This window comes from Rhinopithecus roxellana, chromosome 13, assembly GCF_007565055.1.
Source record: "Rhinopithecus roxellana isolate Shanxi Qingling chromosome 13, ASM756505v1, whole genome shotgun sequence".
In the NCBI taxonomy this organism is placed as follows: Eukaryota; Metazoa; Chordata; class Mammalia; order Primates; family Cercopithecidae; genus Rhinopithecus; species Rhinopithecus roxellana.
In genome coordinates, this window is record NC_044561.1 from 33,850,523 (window position 1) to 33,870,555 (window position 20,033).

At 43.2% G+C, this 20,033-nt stretch overlaps 1 protein-coding gene across 1 annotated transcript; it reads left to right on the forward strand.

The window, feature by feature from the left end:
* Positions 1–10,456: 10,456 nt before the first annotated feature.
* ADAMTS1 (ADAM metallopeptidase with thrombospondin type 1 motif 1) lies at positions 10,457–19,541 on the forward strand. Its single transcript, XM_010383446.1, has 9 exons — positions 10,457–11,634; positions 13,165–13,511; positions 13,859–13,991; positions 14,693–14,860; positions 15,296–15,582; positions 15,797–15,983; positions 16,097–16,272; positions 17,241–17,416; positions 17,577–19,541. The coding sequence occupies exons 1-9, from the start codon at positions 10,905–10,907 to the stop codon at positions 18,274–18,276; spliced, it is 2,904 nt and encodes a 967-aa protein (XP_010381748.1). The 5' UTR covers positions 10,457–10,904; the 3' UTR covers positions 18,277–19,541.
* Positions 19,542–20,033: the final 492 nt, after the last annotated feature.

The window sequence follows — 20,033 nt, forward strand, 5'->3', positions numbered from 1 at the left end:
AACCATTATAAACTTGGGCCCCTGGCAAGGGTGGTGGGGAACGGATCCCACAGGGACCCATGTCTAGAACTGTATGCCTAAATTGGGAGGAACACCAGGGGCAAGAATCCCTGGGTTTATAGCCTAGATGTCTAAGGAGGCAGCAGAGAGCTTCCTTAGATCACTTTGGAGATACAACTTGCTACAGGAAATGAAAGTCTGAACCGTTAGTACATAGGAGGCAGGCATCAGAGAAAGTAGATTCAGAGGTAAGGAGAATTTTGGGGCTACACTTTCAAGAAAGTCATGGTCGGGACCCAGGAGGTATGGGTCAGAAGGAGAGGTAAGGGCGCACACATGGGCAACTGTTGAGTAGAAACTTCTGGCTGCACCATGATCTCAACCGGCTACTGCTGGGGGTTTGGGATGACAGATTTCTGCCTCTAGTCAGCCCTCAACTTTCCCAAGAAAATTGAAAGTGGAAGCTGGCTCCAGGCAGACCAACATCCCCAACCCAGAAGGGTTGGGGGTTGTTAGAAGGCCCTTCCCCCGATAGTCTCACAACTGAGTCTTAAGTCTGGTGGCCATGCTAATCATTTTTAACTGGCTGACAGGTGCCCGGTATTTTCCTCCAATTCAAAGGAAGGATAGGACAGAATAGCAAGTGAAAGTGGTCCAGTATTACTCATTGCTTTGGAGGTTCCTTCATGGTTGCCAAAATATCCTTGCTCCCACAGCTCCCAAGATGGTGGCCGGCCACTTCGAAAATGGTGGCAGGCCTCTTCCAAGATAGTGGCAAGCCTCGTGTTCTCTGACCTGGAGTTCTTGGCCTCACGGATTCCAAGGAATGGAATCTTGGGCCACGTAACACTAATAGAGTGTTATAACTTTGTTAGAAGCCATGGGTCATGGAAGAGAACCGTGGAACCCAGTGACTAGTGTTCAGCTCGATTAGGACGAACCCAGGCACTTAGGCATGCAGAAACAATGGCAAGCCTTTAGCCTGATCGGGAGCAGCAATGGGCACCTCCCTGGATCAGGAGCACAGTGGACACCCTGCCGGATCCGGACGGATGGAAGTCAGTGGCGGGTCTGCGACGGAGGCAAACAGCAGTGGTGGATGGTGAGCGAAAGCTCAGCTGGAGCCGTAACAAACATGGACCAGAAGAGTGCAGTTGCAAGATTTAATAGAATGAAAACAGAGCTCCCATACAAAGGGAAGGGACCCAAAAGGGGTTGCTGTTGCTGGCTCCAATGCCTGGGTTTATATGTTGATCATTGTTCCTCCTGCTGTGCTCTCAGGCGATAGATGATTGGCTATTTATGTACCTTCTGTTTTTGCCTAATCAGCATTTTAGTGAGCTCTCTTTACTAACTGACTGGTCAGGTGTGAGCTAAGTTGCAAGCCCTGTGTTGAAAGGTGGAAGTGGTCACCTTCCCAGCTAGGCTTAGGGATTCTTAGTCGGCCTAGGAAATCCAGCTAGTCCTGTCTCTCAGTATGAACCCTATAGAGGGTATTTACACAGATCTAGATGGTAAAGCCTACTCCATACTTCGGCTGTGTGACATACCCTATTGCTTCTAGGCTGCAAACCTGTACAAAGTGTTACTGTACCGAATGCTATATACAAATGTACACAATGGTGTTTGTATATCTAAACATAGAAAAGGTACGTAAAAATGCAGTGCTATATTCTTATAAGACCACTGTCATATATGCAGTCCAACACTTACTGAAACATTGTTTTGTGGCACATGACTGTGTATGATTTTTAAAGTTACAGAATCTACAAAAAGTGTCACTAAATCCCCACTAAACCCTGTTGTATACCATCATATTTCTCAGTTTATTTATGAGCGAAATTACCTAAAACAGAATAGCCTTATTTAGAGTTTTAATTCATTGTTTCTAGACACTGGTGACAATAATGCCATTATCTGCTGTGGGTTTCTGGAAATAGAAATAAGTGTGCCTTATATTCTGATATGAACAATGTTCTAATTGAGGCAAAGTTTAATTGAGGAATGATTTCCTCACCATTGTTGGTGAAATAATAAATCACTTAGGAAACAAAGATATACCATTAAAATAAAGGTACATCAATTTGTACATCTATCATCATTCAAAGTACAAAAATTACACTAAGAGTTATGGAATACTCAAGTTGGAGCTGTTCAACCCATTCCAGATTTAGAAACTGAGACCCAGAGAGTTGGTAACTGAGGCCATTGAGCTAGACGGCTGCAACCTGGAACTGGCTACTTTGATTCTCAACCTAGTCCTCTTTCTTCTCTACACCACATCACCCTCACAATGTTTTAAATACAGGTGTATATACAGTACATTGTGTTAAAGGTTAAAAGAACAGATTACCTGACTCCATCAATTACTATCTGTGTGGGCTAGCCAAATTTCTGCCTCAGTAAGCTCATCAATGATACAGGGATATTAATAGTAATAAATCTACATGTGAGCATTAATTAGCTTATGTATGTAAAGTAGGCATGGTATATAGTAGGCACTCAATAAATATCAGGCATTATTATTGTCACAGCAAAACAGTAGAAAAATATATTTTCAATTATGAAGTCATTGGCAATTAGTTCCCTTCCCCTGCCAGCTGGTTCTCTTGAGTGGACTGGAGTTCTTAAGATAGGAGTGACATAAAGGGTAGAATCAGTCTGGCAGGAAACAGCAGGCAGCCACTGCTCTGGAAGCAGGGAAATGGGACCTGAAGTGTGAGATCTCCCCCTACTACACACATAATGAGCATTCCTCAAACCGAATCTCTCTAGATCAGACAGACAAATCAAAAGATTCCTCGAATCATTGTTGGATCCTGGAAATCTCAGCCAGATACCTGACTAGAATCAACATCAGGTTGATATTAAACCTGAATGGACAGCCACCACCACGCTTCACAGTGAAGTTGGGCCTGGTTTTGGTTTGGCTATCACCCCTCCAGATTCCCAGAATTTTTACTATGGAGAGAGAGAGAGGTCTTCCAATATGATGTATGTTATATTTACAATATATATTGCTTTCAATATTAGATACATGCACTACTGCTTCCATTTTTTAAATTTGGAAAATATTTATGAAATAGAATTCATATGATGTGATGGTTAATTTTCTGTGTCAACTTAACCAGGCCAAGGGGTGCCTAGATTAAACACTGTTTCTGGGTGTGTCTGCAAGCATGTCACCACATGAGATTAACATTCTAATCAGTGAACTCCAGTAGAGTAGACTGCTCTCCCCAATGTGGGTGGGCATGATCCAACCCACTGAAGCTCTGAATAGAACAAAAGGGACAGAGGAAGGAGGAATTTCCCCTCCTTTGTCTTCCTGCCTGCTTGAGATGGGACATCAGTCTTTTTCTGTCCTTGGACTGGGATTTATACCATCGACTACCCTGGTTCTCAGACCTTTCAGACTTGAACTAAAATCAAACCAGTAACTTTCTTGAGTCTCCAGCATGCTGACACCAGGTCATGGGACTTCTCAGCCTTATAATCATGTGAGCCAATTCCTCATAATCTCATTAAATACATATGTTCTCTCTCTCTGAAGAATCTTGACTAATACATATGGTCAGTGTTTCTTACAAAAGTTCCCGCAGAAATTTTGGACTTTAAGAGGCTAGGAATGAGGGGGAAATGGGGCAGAAGATGAGCAGGACAAGTATCCTTTTGAGGCAACTGCCTCTGCTGAGAACTTTACAGTCTCTAGGCTAAAAAAGGGTGTTCCCTTCTAGCAAGGGGGTGACATCTGCTTCTGCAGGGTCTAGGAGAATCTGGGGCTCATCCCTCCAAATGTCTCTCTTTTATGTCTCAGAATCCCAGTTTTTCTATTAGGACCCTAACTTTAATATAAAACAACTATAAGATTATACATTTTTAGATTTTCAGCATTGTCTGCTCTCTGATTGCAGGAGATAAAAGTGACTTCTATGGCATGTCTTGAAATTAAGTTAGAAAACTATGTAATCTCTATATTTGCAAAATAACCTTCAAAACAGGCATTGGTAAACTTTTTTGAAGGGGCCAGATAACAAATATTTTGGACTGGAGGACATTGCTCTCTTTTGCAATTACTCAACTCTGCTTTGTATTGTGAAAGCAACCATGAAAAATACATAAACAAATGATCATGACTTTGTTCCAGTAAAACTTTATTTACAAAAACAGATGGTCAGCCTGAAGGTCATAGCTTGCCAGCCCCTGCTCTGAAGCAACTATCAAAACCCATCCAACTACATGTTCCTTTCAATTGTTATTTTCCTTATACTGTCTAAGCGCCACTGCTGCTACATAAACCTGCTCCTCACCCCACACTACCACCTCATCCCACACAGAGACTCTTTGTCATTGCACTGACACTGCATGCCAAGGGCTATCCCATTCCATTCACCACCAGCAAAGGGATTCTACTGCCCTCTAATCAGTGAGCAGTCCCCTCTAGAAGATCTCCTGATGCTTGTTGTTTTCAACTCAGCTTAGCCTAGAAAGCACAACCTGAGAAAAGGGCTTGTGTGCATGCAGTCCCTGTAGAGGTGGGGAGGGTAAGTAAGTTTAGGAAACAGGAGGGGGTAACTAGGAAGGAAGAGACAGAGGAGGAAGCAAATACAGTGGTGCATTATCCTTCAATTCAGGATTGTTGTCATCTCCATTTTACACATGAGGAGGCTCAAGGATGATCAATGGCTTCCTTGAAGCCACAAAGTAAGGATGCAGCAGTCAGATTGCCAGAATTCAAATGTGGATTATGTGGCTCTCCACCACAAGCTCTCAGGGTATGAAGTGCAGGGAACAGGAAGACCCCCAAACTCTATGCTTTAGACATTGTGCCACTTTAGGATGGTGTCCAACTCTAATCCTTTCAACTATCTTGTCCAATTATGTATTTAGAGAGATTGTCTAGGCCTTTCCAATCAACATTACATGAATATACAAGCCTACCGTCAACCAATTACAAGTGTGTCCAGTTCTCAGGGTGACCTGAGAGCCACATGGAACAAGAAAGCTTTCCAGCCAGTGTTTCCAGCAGCAAGCATCCTAACCCAGGCCTAGGAATTTGAAGATATAGTGTTCAAATATCAGTGCTTCTGAGCTACTAACTGTTGTAATTGCCCAAGTAGATGGCCAATGAATGGTAATAATTCATAATTCAGTTTTTGGTTATTAATAAGATTTATTGTATCTTACACAAAAGAGCACTATAAAGTGATAAAGTTGTAGGACAGAGGCTGATATATAACCAAATATTACTCTTTATGTTTAGCAAAAATCACTTTCAAAGGACAATTGATTTTCAGCCTCTGATTAAATCCCTGCTAGTGGAAGTGTAGGGAAGGGACCAGCTCCTATCTCAATCAGCTAATCAATAATTGTAAGCTGGGTGGGGAAAAAAAAGCAGTAGTGAAATAGTTTAAAATATCTTATTCTATGGTCTCAAGTGCCACCTGCTGACTAAAACTGTCCACTTCCAATTCCAGCACTTATTAAACTAGAGATAATATGTTAATATTAGTTTGCTTTAAGTAATAAAATATTCCTAGAATATGATTTTAAATTCACATGACATTCGGAAGTCACTTATATTTGCAGTATTCAAGAATTATATGAAGTATGCATTTGTTAAGAGTGATTTTAAATTTTATCTTTTGTCACCACCTGGTGGTAGAACATTTTTCTCACTTTTCTTTTTTCATTTTAAGCTTTATGTTGTTGCTAAGGAAAACTTTTAAACCAAGAAAACCAGTTAACTAGTATTGATCGTCAAGTATTGATGTATACTAAACATACTGTATGTACTTAATATCTATAGAATAAATGAATGAGTTTTAATCTATTTTAATGGATTGCAAATTACTTAATCTTTTCATTTGAACGGCAGGAAGTTCTCAAATGTAATGAATAAAAGTGGTCCACAGTATTATTTTGTCAGAGGCAGTTTTCTTTCTTTAAAGTTTAATTGGATTTTTGCTTATGGTAATACGCATACATAATTAAAAAGTAGTTGGTTTGAAAAGTATTTTATTATGCCCTTAAGAATAAATTCATTTAACATTGTAATATTTTAAAAATATTTTCCATAATACCAAGATGTAGGAGAATATTTAATTAGAATTTATTAAATATGATTAAGAAGATGTAAAACTTTTGCAAATTCTTAACTTGAACTATTAAGAATAAAAAAGAAAAAAACAAAAAACGAAACAAAACCGATTTGCGCATCATTTGTTGTAGACCATCGCCACCTTGTGTTTGGAGAAGGAAGTACTAAAGTCCTTGAATCTTTTAAGGTGGAAATTTTTTATTGCCGGAAAATTCCTATTTATAATTTTAAAAAACTTAACTGGAAACAACATCATTCCCAAGTCTGACAACATAATTACCTCCTACACAATTAGATAGGTTAAAATGTCAAAACAGTTGATGAAAAGTTATGCGTCAGAGTCATTTCTAAGCCCCCTGTTTGACTCTCGCTAGACATCTTGGGAAAACTACTTAACCCTTCTGAGTCTCATTTCTGCATCAATTACCCAGAGGGAGTCAATTTGGCAGATTATACTCCTCTTAGATCTACAAGTGCATGATTTGGAGGAAATATCAATTTTGATTCTAAATGTAAGCTACAATAATTTTTCTGTCTCCAATACTTGCAATACTTCTGGGTACATAACCTGTTTAAACTAGAAGTTTTCTAACTACTTTCTCATTTGTGATCAAATAAAATATCCATTTGTCCAATATTACTTTAGACCATATGTTCCCAAAAGGAAGACTAATATCAAACAGCTTCCCTACTTCTCATTAGTCAATCTTACGGTACTAACATGTGAATAAAAAGCATTTCCTGGTTATAAAATATGCACACTAGTTGTTTCTCTAGACAATGTTTACATGAAAACAATTCTAATAGCTCATGTATATTACCAGATTTCCTCATTTCATGGCTACTTGTTGAATACTTACTTTGGTATAGACTTCGTGAAAATTGTGAATAGAATATTGTGTCTATAACGTATGAATCAGTGAAACAAATATGAACATATAAAGTGTAAATAGAAATTAACACCTTAATGCTTATCTCTCACTTTAAACTGCAAACAACTTGTTCTTTTTTTCAGATAGTCCCTCCGTTCATAGAGGACAATAATGTGTTTAATGGATCAAACAGTTAATTGTTCCAATAATTTATGTCAAATGTTTTGAGTTTTGTTCTATTATCTCTAGAAATAAAAATTGGCTTACATATGTAAATTAGAACATGTTAAGATTAATGCTTGTATAAGCCCATATGTATTCTATAAAAATAAGATCCAAAACATGGGGAGTAGGGATTAGGATAGCATGTGTTACTTTGGGTGCCCATTCAAATCAAGGGGCAAAAATTGGATTAAGAAACTCACTATAAGAACCCAACATTACATGTCACTTTTACTAGTGCCTTGTACAAATTTACTCCTGTGGTCTGTTTCTCCATTCAAATGTTTTTCTAATTCACATTTTGCTTATAAATATACATATATGTTATATGTATATATTTGCATATTACCACAAATGCCTGATGAATGCTGATCTTTAAGAAAAAAAGAGAAAAAGTGAGTGGATTAAATGTTCTTCTGAGCATGGATGGCGTTTTTCCGCTTAGTAGTTGGCAACTCCAACATCCATGTCTCTGTTGAAGCGATTAAAAAAGAATCATTTCCCAGAACTACAGGTGCACAACAGATTGGAGTCATTATGCAAAAGAACAGAAATCTGGACAGAAACCCAGAGAATAAAAAAGCCATGTTCCCGGCCATCCTTTTGCCTTTAACTCTCCGTTTTTTTCAACTCTATTCGTATCTGCAACATGAAATATGAAAAAATTACAATGGATTTGTAGTAACCCATTCAAGATCAGAAATGCATGCTTTAAACAAGCCTCCAAAAACAATAGGTAGAAACACACTACAGATCAAACTTACATTCACATGTTTTTAAAAGCTAAAGTTTATGTAGAGACGTTGATAGACTGAAATACATTACATATGCCTTTAAAGATACAGATTTTCTGCTGTTTTTGCCCCTTCTTACCCCAATTTAAGGGAATCACATCTACCTTCACTAATCTCCATTCAGCCCCTGGGCCACCTCTCCTTGAGATGGAGATTATGAATGTCCAAAATCTCTATCTCAAATTTCCATCTCAAAGCCACTCTGAGACTCTAACTTTTGTCACCATATATTATCTTCTGAGCCCTCTTCTAAGCAAGAGGTTTGAAAATGTACGGATGGCTTTGCCTTCATGCTTTTGTGATCCCGACGTCAATATCTTGAAAGTCTAACATGACTTTGCTCATATGTTCTCTCAAGTATCTTACCTTTCTTCTAGCTAGAAAGAACAAGTAAAATGAAATGAAATCATAGAAAATGGACCGTCAAAAAATTACTGTAATAGAAGATAACAATGTTAAAAAAAAAAAAAAGTCTGAAAACCAAACTGGGAAGTAGGAATGATCAGATGTTTGGGAAAAGACGCTTGGGAAACAGAAACAGAAAGGAATAATCCTCGTAGTTCAAAGTCGAAGAGAAGGAGGTAGGCTGGACAATGCTGGACAATGCAGAAAAGAATCACACACTCATGTGTGCGGGTGTCAATGTTGAGTTTGAAGGAGAAACGGAACGGGTAAGAGAGCGAGGGCTGCAAAGGAGAGACTCAGTGAAAAGAGGTAGGCAGAAACACTACCAGAATGTTAATCGAGAGCTGTCAAAATATATCTAAGGCCTTGGTTGATCATTCAACGTTCAACGATGAGGGTGATTTTAGGAAACCAAAATTACATTTACGAAACCACCCACTCCTAAATGTGTGGGGACTAGAGGTCGTTACTAAACCCTTTCAGAAGTAAGCGGAGTGGCTTCTCTCTGCCATTCTTGCTCATTTGGTTTTTCCTGGTGAGTGGAAAGCAATGTTTTTGTTTTCGTTTTTCAAGTAAGCAATCTCGCTAGGAAAAAAGAAATTGGAAAGCATCCGGAAAGGAAAGCTTGGAAGAGGGACGTGTGGGAGAACTAGAAGGGACGCTTCTGGCTGAGGCCGACCGAAGTTGGGAAGATCTGGGGAGGAGCGAGGAAAGGACCCAGATTAACTTGGAGCCAACCAAGAGAGCGGACGGGGATGGGGCGGAAGGGCGGAGACCAGGTCGAACACTAACGCGGGGGCGCGCGAGTGTGAGGGTTGCGGGTCTGCACGGGGCTAGGGCGGTCGCTCTTGCCATTGTCCCCGTGGCTTTCCGCTGTGAAACACTTCTTTCCTCTGGGTCCTTGAGCCCCTCCCACATTTTGGAGAGAAAAGCCACTCAGTTTTTTTTCCTAAGGACCTGTTGGTGGAAAGACTCAACTCTCCTCGCTTTCGTAACGCGGATATAGCCTTTTCCCTTCCTGGTAGGAAGAGGAAGGAGGGGTCCGGGAAGGAAGCCGATTTCCTTCTTTACCCCACTGCACGCTTGCTAGCCCCAGCGATTGCTGCTGGCCCCCGGGTAGGAAAGTGGGGTTCCTGGCCGTTTCTGCGACGCTGGCCTAGGGCTTGCAGCTGCTGTTGAGTGGAAGCACGCAGACTGGCGGGAGCCGATCATTTCTCGAATGAAGAAGAGAAAGCGCAATTCCCTCCTTAGGCTCTAGGGAATTGAGCCGCGTCCCAGATCACCCATTCCAGAAATGTGAAACCGTGTCCTCACAAAGTCGTCAATGGGGAAGAGGTGGCGTGTGGGGTGGGGGTTGGTGGAGGGTGAAGGCATAAGCAAACATATTTTAAAATCCAGACCCTAAAAAGTGTCACCTGGCCCCTCACTCAGGCATGCTTTCTGGGGGAAGCGCAGGGCCAACCAAGCTTTCCCGAGAAAAGTTGGGGCAAAGAGAGCAGGCGGCGGCTAAGGAGATCCTGGCAGGCTGCGAAGGTGGAGAAGTGGGGTGGGGTATTTTTCTAGAAAGTGTAGCCCCAGCTCATCTCCTAGATTGGGGAAGAGGGAACTGAGGGAGTAGGGAAGGAGACTCAGGGCAGCTCCAGGATAGGGAAATGTTGGAGAAGGGACTCCGTTCTCCACCCGAACCTTCCTGCCCGGGAACCGCAGCCCAGCGCGGTAACTGAGTTACCGCAACCGGGCGGTGGGGAGGAAGGGTGGTCCAGGAAACCGGCGAGGGAGAAGAGCGGTGGAAGGGAGAGTCTTCTCCCTGGAGCGGCCCCAGCTGTACAAAGTGCTGGTCACAGTGCCCCTTCCGCCCCTAGATTGACGAGCAGTGGCATGGAGCCAGGGCGGAGGCTGACCCCTCCCCCTCCCTAGCCCGCAGCGCAGAGCGCGGTTTAGCACCAACGGAGCCGGGGGCGGCGTCTTTGGGATGGAAAAGGGCCAAAGGGGAGGAGTGGGGTGGGGGGGGCGGGTGGTTTCAGTCCACTATAAAAGGAGCGCTCGGTTGCTCGGTTCTTGCACTCGCTGGAAAGCGGCTCCAGCCCAGGGGCTATTGCAAAGCCAGGGTGCGCTACCGGACAGAGGGGAGAGCTCTGCGCAGTGAGCAACACCGCGGCCAAGGCGGAGGCCGAAGAGGGGCGCCAGGCACCAATCTCCGCGTTGCCTCAGCCCCGGAGGCGCCCCAGAGCGCTTCTTGTCCCCGCAGAGCCACTCTGCCTGCGCCTGCCTCTCAGTGTCTCCAACTTTGCGCTGGAAGAAAAACTTCCCGCGCTCAGGCAGAACTGCAGCGCCTCCTCTTAGTGACTCCGGGAGCTTCGGCTGTAGCCGGCTCTGCGCGCCCTTCCAACGAATAATAGAAATTGTTAATTTTAACAATCCAGAGCAGGCCAGAGAGGCTTTGCTCTCCCGACCCGAACTAAAGCTCCCTCGCTCCGTGCGCTGCTGCGAGCGGTGTCTTCTGGGGCTCCAATGCAGCGAGCTGTACCCGAGGGGTTCGGAAGGCGCAAGCTGGGCAGCGACATGGGGAACGCGGACCGGGCTCCGGGGTCTCGGAGCTTTGGGCCCGTGCCCACGCTGCTGCTGCTCGCCGCGGCGCTACTGGCGGTGTCGGACGCACTCGGGCGCCCCTCCGAGGAGGACGAGGAGCTGGTGGTGCCGGAGCTGGAGCGCGCCCCGGGACACGGGACCACGCGCCTCCGCCTGCACGCCTTTGACCAGCAGCTGGATCTGGAGCTGCGGCCCGACAGCAGCTTTTTGGCGCCCGGCTTCACGCTCCAGAACGTGGGGCGCAAACCCGGGTCCGAGACGCCTCTTCCGGAACCCGACCTGGCGCACTGCTTCTACTCCGGCACCGTGAATGGCGATCCCAGCTCAGCTGCCGCCCTCAGCCTCTGCGAGGGCGTGCGCGGCGCCTTCTACCTGCGGGGCGAGGCGTATTTCATCCAGCCGCTGCCCGCAGCCAGCGAGCGCCTCGCCACTGCCGCCCCAGGAGAGAAGCCGCCGGCACCACTACAGTTCCACCTCCTGCGGCGGAATCGGCAGGGCGACGGCGGCGGCACGTGCGGGGTCGTGGACGACGAGCCCCGGCCGACTGGGAAAGCGGAGACGGAAGACGAGGACGAAGGGAATGAGGGCGAGAACGAAGGGGCTCAGTGGTCGCCGCAGGACCCGGCACTGCAACGCGTAGGACAGCCCACAGGTAGAAGAATTGCTCTCGTTTGTCTGTCCATTCATCCTCCTCTCACTTTCTCTATCCCATGCGACTTCAGGGTAGACTCCTGCTGGCAGACAGGAGCATAAGTCCGCGGACAGAACGGGGGCCTGGAATGGAGGAATGTGGTTTGAGGTTTGGATCGGTGAACTCAGCTAGAAAACACACTTTCATTTGGCCGAATAATGAATAACCAAGAAAAAAACTGACAAACGATTTTCTGCAAACTAAAGCAAAGCATTTAGGCCGGGGAGGGAGAGTTTGTAACCTGACTCCTTCCACCTTTAGAGTTGGAGCTTGTGCGAGTTCTTTCCACTCTGTGTATTTCTTTTTAACGATTTTGTGTGTGCCTTTTGTCCGGGTTGCAATGTTGCGCTGAGTTTTGTGACCGCTGCCTGTGCGTGCATCCTGCGCTCACGGGAGGGCGGATGTGGAGAGGGCAGAGGACCAGTGGTGACCTAGGAAGGTACCCTGAGCGGCTACGCTAGGATCTCTGTTCTGCAGGCTCTGTCCCCTTTCCCCCTTATAAGGCTGACCCGGGCCGGCTGAAGGCTGTGGGGCCCCTCCGCAGAACCTGCTTGGGAGGTCTTTCCCGGGCTTGCCCCGCCTCCCAGTTTGCACTCCCTCTCGCGGCCATAATTCTGCTCTCAAGCACTGTTGAAAGTCACTGCAGGTCCTTCCTGCTACGCCTTCTCTGTTGTGTGCAGTACTTACTCTCCAGTTCTTTTTATCACTTTGGTGCCTTTTTCCTTCTTTAACTCTCTCGCGTGTCATTTTTTAAATAATTCTTCCCTTTTCCCCTGCTCCTCTGCTCCTGGCAACAAAGTGGTCGCAGCCCAGTTCAGGACTTTCCCCAGGGGTTGGGTCTCAGTCCGGAGTGGAAGACTGTGTTCCAAATAATCAATCTTGCCTGGAAGTCAGAACTTATTTCCCTGGGGCAGTGGGAGTGGGGCCATAGGCGGCTGGGCAGAGTGGGTGGTCCTTGTGCCCGGAATTGGCAAGAGCGGAGCACCCCCAGGGACCTCTGGAATGAGACAGCAGAGCTGTGCAGACTGAGATTCCTTAAGGCCCGGCCCCTTGGCAGCAGCCCAGGCCCTACCCGAGGCCTTCCACGTGGAGCCCGATGATCTCATTCAGGATTTGAGCCCTCGCCTGTGAAAGAGTGACTCAGGGCCTCTGCCTGCCACCCTTGCTCCAAGATTTTACAATTGGGCAGGATGATGTGCGAAACTGCCTTGTTCAGACTGTAGGATTTCAAAGGGAACAGAAGAAATCCTGCTCACACACAGAAAGAGCCTGACCATGCAGAGGAGAGCGTGGTCTTTTTATTTAAAGGAGAGGAGAGAACTTTAAAAATAACACTTTGAGTGAAGAGATGCAAATATTTTTGTTTTTGTTGTTCCGGGTATATTTTTGCTTTGTTTGCTTTGACTGGTTAGGCTTTCCTAATATATGCTAGAAAGGTAACTATTCTTGGACAGCCTGACCGTAGCAAACTTTCTTTTTTTTTCTTTACAGGAACTGGAAGCATAAGAAAGAAGCGATTTGTGTCCAGTCACCGCTATGTGGAAACCATGCTTGTGGCAGACCAGTCGATGGCAGAATTCCACGGCAGTGGTCTAAAGCATTACCTTCTCACGTTGTTTTCGGTGGCAGCCAGGTTGTACAAACACCCCAGCATTCGTAATTCAGTTAGCCTGGTGGTGGTGAAGATCTTGGTCATCCACGATGAACAGAAGGGGCCGGAAGTGACTTCCAATGCTGCCCTCACTCTGCGGAACTTCTGCAACTGGCAAAAGCAGCACAACCCACCCAGTGACCGGGATGCAGAGCACTATGACACAGCAATTCTTTTCACCAGACAGGTAAGAGGAAGAAGGTACCAGTTGTGAGACTGTCCTCTTAGGAGTCTACATTGTACCAAAAGATATATACAAGGCATTTCACCAGTGTTTTTGCAGTTAACCTTTTTTTAATTGGCTAGCATGGTTTATCTTACTTATTTCTACCGTAATTTTAATATTTCAAGTTTCACAGTTCTATTTTAAAAGCATTAGGAAAAAAGCTTGATTAAAGTCACATGCAATCTTATGTCAACAATAATGAATGTAGATGCTCCAAAGCATATGTGAAGGCACACCCTGCCAAAAAAAATTAGATCCCAAGGTTCATGTTCCCCTTATTAATTAGGATTTACCTTTGCTTTTTGTAGGACTTGTGTGGGTCCCAGACATGTGATACTCTTGGGATGGCTGATGTTGGAACTGTGTGTGATCCGAGCAGAAGCTGCTCTGTCATAGAAGATGATGGTTTACAAGCTGCCTTTACCACAGCCCATGAATTAGGTAAGGCTGCTTCAAAGTAGGAGTTAAGCCCAATTCAGAAATGTAAACTGGTAAAACAATATAAGAAGGAGAGTCTGTAGGTTATATTGCTATTTTAGGTCCTAGTACATCTTAGAAACTATAGAAAATATTTTTTCACTATTTCAAACATGGTCATTTTTATTAAAGTAAAAAATAAGATAGTAGTAGCTCTGGACATTTGGAAATGTGTATGTTTGTTTACACCCTGTGAAAAGTAGACATGGTCTCCAAAATAGCCGGTCTTCTAAATATATTTCTTCCTTTAGAAATATTATTTTGGGACAAATGAATGAATCCCTGCTGGGAAAAAAGAACCTCCTGCATATCATCCATATTTTATTTTATTTACTTATTTATTTATTTTTTTGAGAGGGAGTCTCACTCTGTCTCCCAGGCTGGAGTGGAGTGGCGTGATCTTGGCTCACTGCAATCTCTGCCTCCTGGGTTCAAGCGATTCTGCTACCTCAGCCTGCCCAGTAGCTGGGATTACAGGTGCACGCCACTACACCCAGCTGATTTTTGTATTTTTAGTAGAGACGGGGTTTCGCCATGTTGGCCATGTTGGTCTTGAACTCCTGACCTCAAGTGATCCGCCCACCTCAGCTTCTGGAATTACAGGTGTGAGCCACCACACTGAGCCATGATCCATATTTTAATGTGGGTTTTGGATTGCTTCCTAGGCCACGTGTTTAACATGCCACATGATGATGCAAAGCAGTGTGCCAGCCTTAATGGTGTGAACCAGGATTCCCACATGATGGCGTCAATGCTTTCCAACTTGGACCATAGCCAGCCTTGGTCTCCTTGCAGTGCCTACATGATTACATCATTTCTGGATAATGGTCATGGTGAGATGTTCCAGCTACTCTCTCTAGATGGCATCCAACCTTTCATGCATAAAGTTTAGTTAAATGAACTCTTTCCTTTTTGTTCTTTTTATTTTCCCCACTTAAACATTGCTTTTCCTCTGTCAAGATCCTAACTGTTGAGATCTTAATTCCAAATAAAAAATAGTGCTTCTCGTTGAGTAGCTCCCAAAGTCTATTCATTCACATTGTTAGCAGATCAATAACTTCCTGTCATTGTTAATATAGAAATACTCCATTGAGGATAAGATCTTAATAGCAATCTAAATCTCTTTAGCATTTCCCTCCCCCAGCTTTACAGTTTTCAAATCACTTTGCTATCTATTTTCTCATATGATAAATATTTTCTGAAATGGGATCTATCTCTGCATGCCCTCACTAACTCTGTATTAATATTGGTTGGCATTTGCTTTGCAGGGGAATGTTTGATGGACAAGCCCCAGAATCCCATACAGCTCCCAGGAGATCTCCCTGGCACCTCGTACGATGCCAACCGGCAGTGCCAGTTTACATTTGGGGAGGACTCCAAACACTGCCCTGATGCAGCTAGCACGTGCAGTACCTTGTGGTGTACCGGCACCTCTGGCGGAGTGCTAGTGTGCCAAACCAAACACTTCCCATGGGCAGATGGCACCAGCTGCGGAGAAGGGAAATGGTGTATCAACGGCAAATGTGTGAACAAAACCGACAGAAAGCATTTTGATGTGAGTTTTTCTACTGAAACATATTCAGAATTGAAAAGAACAAAGTGATGGTAAAAGATTTGATACCAAGTTAAACATCCCCATCTGTGTCCTCTAGCAGGAATGCGAGATGGCTTATTTTTAGAATTGATTCTTTGTCCCATGTGGTTTTCTTTGACACCCTAAAAGTCCTCTTTAGAGAATTCTAATGCTGATGATTTGTGTCTCCATTTAGACTCCTTTTCATGGAAGCTGGGGGATGTGGGGACCTTGGGGAGACTGTTCGAGAACGTGCGGTGGAGGAGTCCAGTACACAATGAGGGAATGTGATAACCCAGTCCCAAAGAATGGAGGGAAGTACTGTGAAGGCAAGCGAGTACGCTACAGATCCTGCAACACTGAGGACTGTCCAGACAATAATGGTGAGGAGCAATGGACTCTGATTTTAAGAAGTGGGATTTAAAAAAAGATGTACCCACAAACAGGTGGCTCAAGATTAGAAACTGATAACGTTATCATATTATTCTCTTTCCAGGAAAAACCTTTAGAGAGGAACAATGTGAGGCACACAACGAGTTTTCAAAAGCTTCCTTTGGGAGTGGACCCGCAGTAGAATGGATCCCCAAGTACGCTGGCGTCTCACCAAAGGACAGGTGCAAGCTCATCTGCCAAGCCAAAGGCATTGGCTACTTCTTCGTTTTGCAGCCCAAGGTAATTTTTACCTTATTTTTACCTAAAAACTTAGGCGTAGGCTTGCTACCTTTTCAAGTAATTTTTGATATACTTTCTTTGCTTTCCATATTAACATATCTTGAATTTCACATTTGAACTCCTTTTCTTTTACATTAATTGGCAACTGCCTGCTTTGAGTTTAGTGTTGTTTTCAGTTCTGAATGAAGCTTAAATCTAACACTTCAGATGCTTGCAATTGTTCACTATTACTCTTTTAATACAAGGAGAAGCTTTTTGGACAATCAAGCACTCCTCTGTGTGACTAGGCTTCACATACAGCTCATAGTTAGATACATTATATGTTCACACAGTAACCAGTAGTTTTGGAAAATAGTTTATGCATGGTCCAAAATACTTGTTACTGGGTAACTAGCAGTAGCAGATGCAAACAGAATAATTGAAATGGCAGTCTGAGTATTGATAAGTTTTATGTTTGAAAACACATACTGAACTAGGAAAAGCATCATTTCTTTTGCTGCTTTGCTAAGGGAATACATCTGGCTCTGAGATAGAAAATGGAATTTAATGTGATTGAGACAATCATGTGTCATTAGCACCATGGGCTATGAAAATACTCCCAAGTTGCAGATTCAGTATTCAGCAAGTGATTTATGAAGCACTTACTCTTGCCAGATATTAATTATTCTAAGCTCTGAAGATACAGCAGTAATCAAAGTGACAAAGAGTTCTACTTTCATTGACCTTAGCTGGAGGAGAGCTAGGTCAATAGATAATTTTTAAAAATCTCTAATTTCTTCAGATGTCTATATGTAGTATTGAAAAACATGCCAAAGTGAAGGGTAAAAATGCATGAAATGCATAATATGTAGAGGGTACTGTTTTTAATTAGCATGGTCAGGAAAGCGGAGAGAATATGTTTAAACTTGTCACTGCAGCATCTCCTTCCTTTGCTTGTATGTAACCCTAGACATGTGTCCTTTTTTCAGGTTGTAGATGGTACTCCATGTAGCCCAGATTCCACCTCTGTCTGTGTGCAAGGACAGTGTGTAAAAGCTGGTTGTGATCGCATCATAGACTCCAAAAAGAAGTTTGATAAATGTGGTGTTTGTGGGGGAAATGGATCTACTTGTAAGAAAATATCAGGATCAGTTACTAGTGCAAAGTAAGTTTTAAAACACCTATTCGCAGACGTTGTAATTTAAATGGGCCTTTCAACAGGTCTCGGAAAAAATCATATCTCATAAAAGATTAATGTGTTTTTAAGCTAAATAATCTAATTAGCCAATGATTCAGAGATTTATGCCTGTTTTTGTCGCCTGCAGACCCGGATATCATGATATCATCACAATTCCAACTGGAGCCACCAACATCGAAGTGAAACAACGGAACCAGAGGGGATCCAGGAACAATGGCAGCTTTCTCGCCATCAAAGCTGTCGATGGCACTTATATTCTTAACGGTGACTACACTTTGTCCACCTTAGAGCAAGACATTATGTACAAAGGTGTTGTCTTGAGGTACAGCGGCTCCTCTGCGGCACTGGAGAGAATTCGCAGCTTTAGCCCTCTCAAAGAACCCTTGACCATCCAGGTTCTTACCGTGGGCAATGCGCTTCGACCTAAAATTAAATACACCTACTTCGTAAAGAAGAAGAAGGAATCTTTCAATGCTATCCCCACTTTTTCAGCATGGGTCATAGAAGAGTGGGGCGAATGTTCTAAGTCATGTGAATTGGGTTGGCAGAGAAGACTGGTAGAATGCCGAGACATTAATGGACAGCCTGCTTCCGAGTGTGCAAAGGAAGTGAAGCCAGCCAGCACCAGACCTTGTGCAGACCATCCCTGTCCCCAGTGGCAGCTGGGGGAGTGGTCATCATGTTCTAAGACCTGTGGGAAGGGTTACAAAAAAAGAAGCTTGAAATGTCTGTCCCATGATGGGGGGGTGTTATCTCATGAGAGCTGTGATCCTTTAAAGAAACCTAAACATTTCATAGACTTTTGCACAATGGCCGAATGCAGTTAAGTGGTGTTAGCTTTGAGGGCAAGGCAAAGTGAGGAAGGGCTGGTGCACGGAAAGCAAGAAGGCTGGAGGGATCCAGCGTATTTTGCCGGTAACCAGTGAGGTGTATCAGTAAGGTGGGATTGTGGGGGTAGATAGAAAAGGAGTTGAATCATCAGAGTAAACTGCCAGTTGCAAATTTGATAGGATAGTTAGTGAGGATTATTAACCTCTGAGCAGTGATATAGCATAATAAAGCCCCGGGCATTATTATTTCTTTTGTTACATCTATTACAAGTTTGAAAAAAACGAAGCAATTGTCAAAAAAAAGTTACAGCTATTACAACCCCTGTTTCCTGGTACTTATCAAATACTTTGTATCATGGGGGTTGGGAAATGGAAAAGTAGGAGAAAGGTGAGATTTTACTAAGACCTGTTTTACTTTACCTCACTAACAAGGGGGAGAAAGGAGTCCAAATAGGACCTTTGACCAGCACTGTTTATGGCTGCTATGGTTTCAGAGAATGTTTATACATTATTTCTACCAAGAATTAAAACTTCAGATTGTTCAACATGAGAGAAAAGCTCAGCAACGTGAAATGACTCAAACGGCTTCCTCTTTACTTTTTTGACCATCTCAGTCTTTATCTGTGTAATTCATTTTGAGGAAAAAACAACTCCATGTATTTATTAAAGTCTACAATGGAAAAAAAAAAAAGCAGTGAAGCATTAGGTGCTGGTAAAAACTAGAGGAGACACAGTGAGATTAGTACCTCCAACTTCCTTTCTTTCCTACCATGTAACCCTGCTTTGGGAATATGGATGTAAAGAAGTAACTCGTGTCTCATGAAAATCAGTAAAATCACACAAGAAGGATGAAATGCCGGAACAAAAATGAGGTGTGTAGAACAGGGTCCCACAGGTTTGGGGACATTGAGATCACTTGTGGTGGGGAGGCTGCTGAGAGGTAGCAGGTCCATCTCCAGCAGCTGGTCCAACAGTCATATCCTGATGAATGTCTGTTCAGCTCTTCTGTGAGAATACGATTTTTTCCATATGTATATAGTAAAATATGTTACTATAAATTACATGTACTTTATAAGTATTGGTTTGGGTGTTCCTTCCAAGAAGGACTATAGTTAGTAATAAATGCCTATAATAACATATTTATTTTTATACATTTATTTCTAATGAAAAAACTTTTAAATTATATCGCTTTTGTGAAAGTGCATATAAAATAGAGTATTTATACAATATATGTTACTAGAAATAAAAGAACACTTTTGGAATGTGTGTGTCTGTTTTTTGAAGTGGGAATTAATTCCTGGGAAGGAAACCTGAGACACAAACATTGAATCAGAAGACCAAATTATTTTCTTAAATTATTTGGCAATAAGATTTTGTTCTAGAGGAAGGTGAAGCAAGATGACCAAATAGAAGATTTTGTTCTAGTGAAATACATTTTTTTGTATCCTTGATATACATGATTGCTAAAAAGAAATTTATGATGTCATTTGTTACTAATGTATCTAATAATACACACCAGTGGTTGGCAAACTTCTTTTGTAAAAAGCCAATAGGTAAATATTCGCAACTTTGTCAATCCTGTCAACTATCCTGTCAATACCATCTATGTCGCAACTGCTCAACTGTGCTGTTGTAGCACAAAAGTAGCCATAAAGAATGAGTAAATGAACGGACATGGCTGTGTTCTAATAAAACTATTTGCAAAAACAAATAGTGGGTCAGATTTGTTCTGTAGGTTCAGTTTGCCAACCCTG